The sequence below is a fragment of the Monodelphis domestica genome, chromosome 3 (genome assembly GCF_027887165.1).
Source record: "Monodelphis domestica isolate mMonDom1 chromosome 3, mMonDom1.pri, whole genome shotgun sequence".
NCBI classification, from domain to species: domain Eukaryota; kingdom Metazoa; phylum Chordata; class Mammalia; order Didelphimorphia; family Didelphidae; genus Monodelphis; species Monodelphis domestica.
In genome coordinates, this window is record NC_077229.1 from 10,321,876 (window position 1) to 10,331,398 (window position 9,523).

Here is a 9,523-nt window from a genome sequence, read left to right on the forward strand (position 1 = left end):
ACTGCCCAGTAGGCAGTATCTGTGGGATCACCTTTTCACCTATAAGAGTTAAATTAATGTCCAATACTTTAAGTATTATTTTATGAAGTTTATTATATGACAAAATAGAACCATGTGACTAAGTTCTCTACCTGCTCAAAAATCCTTGCTCCATCAAAGCTGCCACCATAAGGAAAAGAGGGAGAGAGATGGACCTCCACCCAATTTATATCCTATCTACCTCAGCATGTAATGACAGGAAGTGAGTCGAGTTCGGGGAATTATAGTTTTGCTGCGGATCATAGTTTTTCTAGGGTAACAGATTCGAATTACACACACCTCTGAAGGTGTTAACTCTTATCATATACAAGATTCTCCCTGATCGAGTTATCACCCACTTTAGCAAATGACTTGCCAACTCTCTTACTTAGTGTTGAGTTATAGAGTTATCACTCATTTTAGCAAGTGACTTGCAAACTCCCTTACAGTGTTAACTCCGTACAGAATTCTCTTTTCACAGTGACAAGAACTGTTGTGCCATATAGAACAGTCATAACCAGCCTAATCCTCAGACTGGACCTCTGGGATGGTGAGGGCACCCTTGTTTCCCAGGAGGGACCCAAAAAAACAGGCAGGGACCCCTGATGAAGGATTGTTGGCTCTATAGATCAGTGTCCTGGGAGCATGGCCAGATTTCTGTTGGAACCAGTGAGGACAGAGGCCAGTGATGAGTGCCCCTGCACTGGAGCTGCAGGTCAAGGTGATGGTTCTTCCTTGGATCACAGTCAGAGAAGGTCCCTGAGTCACCACCACCTGAGAAGTGAACCCTGAAAACAACAGGATAGAGATGAAGATGGGGCTGTCAGTGGGGGGGCTTTTTTCTTCCTGCCTACCTCAGCCCTCATCATCTCCTCAGAGCCCAGAGTCTCCCCCAAAACCTGTGCAAAGAGTGGGGAGCATCAAGAGGGGAGTCAAGGCCCTCATGTTGCTTCTCTGTTTCTGGACTCTCAGAGCTAGGGCTGGGTTCCTACCAGCCCCTCTCATCCCCCCAGACCCAGGAGCATGGAAGGCTGTTTCCTGCCAGTGCTCCCAGTGTCATGGCTAGTTTAGAGGGGGTGAAGCACAGCATGACCTTCCCTGGAACTTACCCCATGGGGCCCAGGCAGGAAACAGCTACTGGACTAGCCCCCACCTGACACATATAGGACCAACTTATTCACTTTTGGAGAAGCTCCTGTGACTTCTGACATGTGATGAGGCCCTGCCAGGACTCACCTTTGCAGTCCCACACTGTCCTCCTTTGTCACCAGGCCTGAGAGCCAACAGATGTCAAGGAGGAAGCGTCAAGGCTACAGAGCTTGTGGCAGATACCTGAACAGGCCACTCACGGCAGTCTTTATGGCCTGTTAGCCTCAATTTCCCCTTGTGTAAAAATGAGCCTTGGAAGGAATGGCAAACCACTGGGGCGTCTGTGCCCCCAAATCCCCAGTGGGGTCGGGATGAGTCACATAAGGCTGACAAAACTGAATGTTGGTCCTGGGGAATCGGCGTCCTGCTGCCCAGAGAGCAAAGAGCTCATCCCTGCCTCTGATTAATGACCCTGAAAGTGATGGACTATCAATGCAAATGGAAGAACCCCACGTCATTCCTGTATATTAACCGGAAGAAGGAAATGAGTTTTATTATGTCTGTGCAGAGCCAACTAGAAGTAGAAGTACATGAGCTTTTAGTGGAGAAAAAGCATGCCGTAACAGAAGAAGGACATTTTACAGACTAATTGATCACCCAGGCAAAGATTTCTGTGTTTGTGGAAGCTTTGGGGAGAAGCTTATTCCATGATCCAAAGCTTTCTCTGTGAATGCCTTGAGCGTTCAGCGATGAGAGGTAGAGAAGAAGAACCAGAAGGAGGAGCAGCCATGAGCAAGAATGGGGGCAGCTTGGACTTTCCCTTTGACTGTGCCAAGGAGACATAATTTCTGGAGACACACCTGCAGAGTCACTGCAAGGTGGGGCAGCTTTCCAGAGTCTGGTTTTCAAACTGAATCAGTCATTATGTTTCTATTATGCTGACCCTGCGGGCTTGTGGGGGAGCCCAGAAGGCCTGGAAGCTGAGCCCAGCTGGGCCTGGGGAGCTCCATGAGGATGGCAGGCAGGACAGGCTGGCCTGAACCAGAGAGCAGAGTTTCCTGTAGGTCCAGGAGCCCCAGCAGGCTGGGATGGGGCAGCGGGCAGGGGCTGCGCTCTGGGAAGGCTCTAAGGCCAGGAAGGAGAATCATGACTCAGTGTGAAGCCAAGATTTCTAGCCCTGGAAGCTGGGCCTGGATCAGTGCCTGCTAGCAGAGTGTGGTGAGGGCAGGAGGCCAGGCCAGGGAAGGGGCTGAGGACACGGGCTGCTCTGGGTGCCTCAGGCTGGGGCTCAAGGGAGGCTCCACCTCTGGGTGGGATGAACAAAAGAGGCAGCAGAGACCTCCCTCTGCCTGGGGGCCCTGAGCTCTGCCTCCTTGTGGGCTGGATGTGGGTCTTACAGCCAGCAGGGGACGCTGTGGGGCTTGTCCTGGACGAGTAGTGAGGGCCTGGGCAGCCTGGAGGTGTTGGGGGAGGGGTGAGCCCAGCTGGCTGTGCCTGTGGCTGCTCTGAGCCCTGTGATCCCTCCTGGGTGACATCTCAGCTGGGCTGGGCTCAAGTGACCCCAACAACCCCCCTGCATGAAGGGCTGCCCCCCCGGGACCCTGAGAGAGGATGCAGGTGGGGTCTAGAGGAGGCCCACATTTGCATCAATCCCCACCTGCCCATCAGCCACCATCACAGGGTAACCAGGAAAGGATTGTTCTTGCCTCTCAGGAGGATCTCAAAGCACCTTCTGGCTTCCTCCTTGTTCAGGGTCATTAACGAGTCTCTCTGTTTGCAGGCTCCCTCTCCCAGGATGTGGTGACTCAGCCTCCCTCTGTGTCTGCAGCCCTGGGGAGCTCGGCCAGACTCTCCTGCACCCTGAGTAGTGCGTCCAGTCGTTATGCTGTTGGTTGGCACCAGCAGAGCCCAGGAAAGCCCCCTCGGTACCTCCTGTATGTTGATAGCAGTGGAGGTACAGGCAGGGCCGACGGGATCCCTGAGCGCTTCTCTGGCTCCGGATCTGGGACTAACCGATTCCTGTCCATCAGCAACGTCCAGCCTGAGGATGAGGCCGATTATTTCTGCCAGTCGTATTACTACTCTGGTGGTAGCTATCCTTATACACAGTGATGCATTCAGTGGGGAAGTGGGACAAAAACCTCCTTGTCAGGCCTGCAGCAGCTTCTCGCTTGTCCCCAGGCTCCTGAGCAAGGCCAGGGTGCTGCTAGGGCCATGTGAGCTGTTCTTTCTCTTTCTGTCTTTGTCTCTTTGTCCCTGCTAGAGCTCCCTCTGTCTCTTCTTTGTTTCTCTTTTTCTCTGTCTCTCTGTCTTTATTTCTCTCTGTCTCACCCTCCCCATTTCCATCTGTCTCTTTTTCTGTCTCTTTCCTTCTGTCTCTCTGTGTGTCCTTCTTTCTCTCTGAGTGTGTCTATTTCATCCAGTTCAGCAGTGACTGGCCCAAGGTCATACAGACTAAAGCTGTAACTCAGGTCCTCTCACCCCATCACCAGTACTTCCTGCCATGTCCCAGCCCCCTTTGGGATGACCAAGACACCAGAGGAGTGTATTTAGTTGAGCCTTCAGAACTGAGGATTGGGCTGGTAGAGAGGAGCTGAGAGGAAGCTCCCTGCCGTGCTCTGGCTGTGCCCCAGTTTGCTCTCAGGGAATAGAATCTTGTTCATACAAGGGGATCCCTTGAACCCCTGCCAGTGCTCACGAGGCCATGACCAGAGACACCCTCCAGGGGAAGAAAAGGGGAAACGAAGATGTCAGGAAGGAAATGGGAAGAGAGGAGACAGAGGCAGTTGCTGACAGTCCCTGCGCCATGATGTACACCTTGTGGCCAAGCGCCCACACCTCTACAAGCCTTGACAGGCATCCCCTGAAGAGAGGCTGAATTCTGAGGTCGAGAAACCCTGCGGGGCGTCTGCAAAATCAGCTACATCATTGTGTGGGCTGCAGAGGGCTCTGAGGGCCTCCCTGAGGCCAGGACAGTGTGGAGTCCATTCAGGCCTCTTTCGGAGTTGGTGCCGCCTGAGGAGAGAGATCGTGTCTGACGGTGTAGCCGCGTCTGCCCAGCTTGGGGGACTCCCATCGCCCATCTCTCGGTCCCATAGGAGGGAGGAAGCAGCGTTTGGGTGGATTCCTGGCGGCCACCAGCTGACTCGGGCCCAGAAGCCCCTCGTGGTCCAAGAGAGCCGCCCTGAGAGGCTCCGGAGGGAGGAGGAGCTTCTGGGGGCTGAGAATAAGAAAAGGAGAGGATTGAAGCAATGAGGACTGACGGGAGCAAGAGAATAACGGAGGGAAAGTTTCCTCAGACAGCTACAAAGACCAGAAGAATCCACAGAGCTGTGTCTGTGCCTCATATGGTTCTGATCCTGTCCAAGGCTCTGAGCGTGCTCCAAGGCAGAGCTGGAGAAAGGTAGGGAAAGTAGCAGCTTCGTTTGGGTCACGTGGTTATGGCCAGTTCTGGAGAGCAGGAAGAAGCCAAACAGCCCCGAGTCTGAGAAACGCGGATCGTGCCGCGCCGGCCTCCGTCCTGTGTCTGCTGTGTAGGAGGAAGCAGAGTCCGGAGGCCCGAGTTCGCTCTCACCGGCTGACCAGCTCCTGACAATGCTGACTTGATGCTGAATTGCATTAAGTTCTATTTTTGAAGGGAATTCTGGGAAAGAAGCGATCCAGGGACTTCCGTTTAAGATGGCGGCTTAGAGAAAGCTAAAGTTCAGATCTCCGGAAAACCCTTCCCGACTGATCTCAAACTATAAGCTCCTAAGGCGCCGAAATTCAAAACGATCAACAGCACAGACCCTGGGAACCCTCCTCCTGGACCTGGACCAGGATCAAAAGGTATGGCTCCCCTCAAAAGCCAGAACCTGAGATCACTCGGACCTAAGGGGTAGGAGCGCAGAGTCCAAGGCTCCGGGAAGCCTCAGCCTGGCCCGGCTCAGAGAGCAGGGTCCTCGGAACAACAACCCTCAGGGCCTTCTATCCGAGTCCCAATGAAAGTCACTGCCTGGAGCAAGACAGCCTCACTGGCTGGATCCTGCTATCCAAGTCTCAGTGAAATTCCCTGCCCTCGGAGCTTGGGGAAGCTGTAGCCCATCCCCCCCGCAGGCCAACGAAACAGCCTCACGGCCAGCGATTCTGAAGGCAACTTCCGGAAAGCAACGTGGTCCGACCCGTCCATTCTAGTTCCAGTGAGGCATATTCAGTTTAACCCAGGGAAAGCTCATAGAACCGACAATCTGCCCAGGACTAAAGCCTCTGATCACCAGACAGAGATAAGAAAAGCTAATCCTCCACATTAAGAGATGGCAAACTCCACAGAAGCACAGAAGCCCCAAAATACCAAGAAAAATAAGAAGAAAGGGGCGACTTTGGACACATTCTACGGAGCCAAAATACAAAATACAGAGCAGATAGAAGAAGATATACAAGAAAATGCTCCAAAATCTTCCAAAGGAAATGGAAACTCTCCACAAACCCATGAAGAATTTGAGTCAGAAATGACCAAAAAGATGGAAGCCTTCTGGGAGGAAAAGTGGGAAATAATGCAAAAGAAATTCACGCATCTACAAAACCAGTTTGACCAAACTGTAAAAGAAAACCAGGCTTTAAAGCAAGAACTAATAAAGCAAAGCCAAAACACCAAGAAATTAGAAGAGAACATAAAATATCTCACCGACAAGATGATAGATCTGGAAAATAGAGGGAGAAGAGAGAATTTAAGAATAATTGGACTCCCAGAAAAGCCAGAAATAAACACCAAACTGGACATGGTGATACAAGATATAATCAAAGAAAATTGCCCAGAGATTCTAGAACAAGGGGGCAATACAGCCACTGACAGAGCTCACAGAATACCTTCTACACTAAACCCCCAAAAGACAACTCCCAGGAATGTAATTGCCAAATTCCAAAGCTATCAAACAAAAGAAAAAATCCTACAGGAAGCCAGAAAAAGACAATTTAGATATAAAGGAATGCCAATCAGGGTCACACAAGACCTTGCAAGTTCTACTCTGAATGATCGTAAGGCATGGAACATGATCTTCAGAAAGGCAAGAGAGCTGGGTCTCCAACCAAGAATCAGCTACCCAGCAAAACTGACTATATACTTCCAAGGGAAAGTATGGGCATTCAACAAAATAGAAGACTTCCAACTTTTTGCAAAGAAAAGACCAGAGCTCTGTGGAAAGTTTGATACTGAAAATCAAAGAGCAAGGAATACCTGAAAAGGTAAATATTAAGGAAAGGGGAAAAATGTTATCTTCTTCTTTTACTCAAACTCTCTTCTATAAGGACTACATTTATATCATTCTATGTATACTAATATGTGGGGAAAATGTAATGTATAAATAGGGGGTAATGAAAGACCAAATAGAATAATCGTTCTCACACAAAGATTCACATGGGAAGGGGAGGGGAAGAAAACTCCGATAAGAAGGAGAGGAAGAGAGGGGTGGGTGGTTTACTTAAACCTCAATCTCAGGGAAATCAACTCTGAGAGGGAAAAACATCCAGATCCATTGGGATCTTGAATTCTATCTTACCCAACAAGGGTAAGGAGAAGGGAAAACCAAGGGGGGGAGGGGGGGAGGGAGAACAAAAAGGGAGGGAAAGAGAGGGGGGAGGGGGAGGGAACAAAAAGGGAGGGACTAAAAAGGGAAACATCAAGGGAGGGGACAAGGGGGACTGATTCAAAGTAAATCACTGGACTAAAAGGTAGAGCCGAAGAAGAAAAGGTTAGAATTGGGGAAGGCAATCAAAATGCCAGGGAATCCACAAATGACAATCATAACTTTGAATGTGAATGGGATGAACTCACCCATAAAATGTAGACGAATAGCAGAATGGATTAGAATCCAAAACCCTACCATATGTTGTCTTCAAGAAACACACATGAGGCGGGTTGACACCCACAAGGTCAGAATTAAAGGATGGAGTAAGACCTTCTGGGCCTCAACTGATAGAAAGAAGGCAGGAGTGGTAATCATGATATCTGATAAAGCCAATGCAAAAATAGACCTGATCAAAAGAGATAGGGAAGGTAATTATATTTTGTTAAAAGGGACTCTAGACAATGAGGAAATATCATTAATCAACATGTATGCACCAAATAATATAGCACCCAATTTTCTAATGGAGAAATTAGGAGAATTGAAGGAAGAAATAGACAATAAAACCACACTAGTGGGAGACTTAAACCAACCATTATCAAATTTAGATAAATCAAATCAAAAAATAAATAAGAAAGAGGTAAAAGAAGTGAATGAAATCTTAGAAAAATTAGAATTAATAGACATATGGAGAAAAATAAATAGGAATAAAAAGGAATACACCTTCTTCTCAGCACCACATGGCACATTCACAAAAATTGACCATACATTAGGTCACAGAAACATAGCACACAAATGCAAAAAAGCAGAAATAATGAATGCAGCCTTCTCAGATCACAAGGCAATAAAAATAATGATTAGTAATGGTACATGGAAAACCAAATCTAAAACCAATTGGAAATTAAACAATATGATACTCCAAAACCGTTTAGTTAAAGAAAAAATCATAGAAACAATTAATAATTTCATCGAGGAAAATGACAATGGTGAAACATCCTTTCAAACCTTTTGGGATGCAGCCAAAGCGGTAATCAGAGGTAAATTCATATCCCTGAATGCTTATATTAACAAACAAGGGAGAGCAGAGATCAATCAATTGGAAATGCAAATGAAAAAACTCGAAAGCGATGAAATTAAAAACCCCCAACAGAAAACCAAATTAGAAATCCTAAAAATTAAGGGAGAAATTAATAAAATTGAAAGTGATAGAACTATTGATTTAATAAATAAGACAAGAAGCTGGTACTTTGAAAAAACAAACAAAATAGACAAAGTACTGGTCAATCTAACTAAAAAAGGAAGGAAGAAAAGCAAATTCACAGCATTAAAGATGAAAAGGGGGACAGCACCTCCAATGAAGATGAAATTAAGGCAATCATTAGAAATTACTTTGCCCAATTATATGGCAATAAATACACCAATTTAGGAGAAATGGATGAATATATACAAAAATACAAACTGCCTAGACTAACAGAAGAGGAAATAGAATTCTTAAATAATCCCATATCAGAAATTGAAATCCAACAAGCCATCAACGAACTTCCTAAGAAAAAATCCCCAGGGCCTGATGGATTCACCTGTGAATTCTATCAAACATTCAGAGAACAGTTAATCCCAATACTATACAAACTATTTGACATAATAAGCAAAGAGGGAGTTCTACCAAACTCCTTTTATGACACAAACATGGTACTGATTCCAAAACCAGGCAAGTCAAAAACAGAGAAAGAAAACTATAGGCCAATCTCCCTAATGAATATAGATGCAAAAATCTTAAATAGGACACTAGCAAAAAGACTCCAGCAAGTGATCAGAAGGATCATTCACCATGATCAAGTAGGATTCATACCAGGGATGCAGGGCTGGTTCAACATTAGGAAAACCATCCACATAATTGACCACATCAACAAGCAAACTAGCAAGAACCACATGATTATCTCAATAGATGCAGAAAAAGCCTTTGATAAAATACAACACCCATTCCTAATAAAAACACTAGAAAGCATAGGAATAGAAGGGTCATTCCTAAAAATAATAAACAGTATATATCTAAAACCAACAGCTAATATCATCTGCAATGGGGATAAACTAGATGCATTCCCAATAAGATCTGGAGTGAAACAAGGATGCCCATTATCACCTCTACTATTTGACATTGTACTAGAAACACTAGCAGTAGCAATTAGAGAAGATAAAGGAATTGAAGGCATCAAAATAGGCAAGGAGGAGACCAAGTTATCACTCTTTGTGGATGACATGATGGTCTACTTAAAGAATCCTAGAGATTCAACCAAAAAGCTAATTGAAATAATCAACAACTTTAGCAAAGTTGCAGGATACAAAATAAACCCACATAAATCATCAACTTTTCTATATATCTTCAACACAGCTCAGCAGCAAGAACTAGAAAGAGAAATCCCATTCAAAATCACCTTAGACAAAATAAAATACCTAGGAATCTACCTCCCAAGACAAACACAGGAACCATATGAACACAACTACAAAACACTCGCCACACAACTAAAACTAGACTTGAGCAAATGGAAAAACATTAACTGCTCATGGATAGGACGAGCCAATGTAATAAAAATGACCATCCTACCCAAACTTATTTATCTATTTAGTGCCATACCCATTGAACTACCAAAATACTTCTTCACTGATTTAGAAAAAACCATAACAAAGTTCATTTGGAAGAACAAAAGATCAAGGATATCCAGGGAAATAATGAAAAAAAAACACATATGATGGGGGCCTTGCAGTTCCTGACCTAAAACTATATTACAAAGCAGCAGTCATCAAAACAATTTGGTACT

General features: G+C 46.0%; 1 gene segment (V, D, J or C); it reads left to right on the forward strand.

Annotated features, from left to right (window-relative positions):
- The first annotated feature begins 663 nt into the window (after positions 1-663).
- LOC130458028 (immunoglobulin lambda variable 4-69-like) lies at positions 664-3,219 on the forward strand. The segment is given in 2 exon segments: positions 664-739; positions 2,888-3,219. Coding segments are annotated over 2 exon segments (408 nt in total).
- The last annotated feature ends 6,304 nt before the right edge of the window (positions 3,220-9,523 follow it).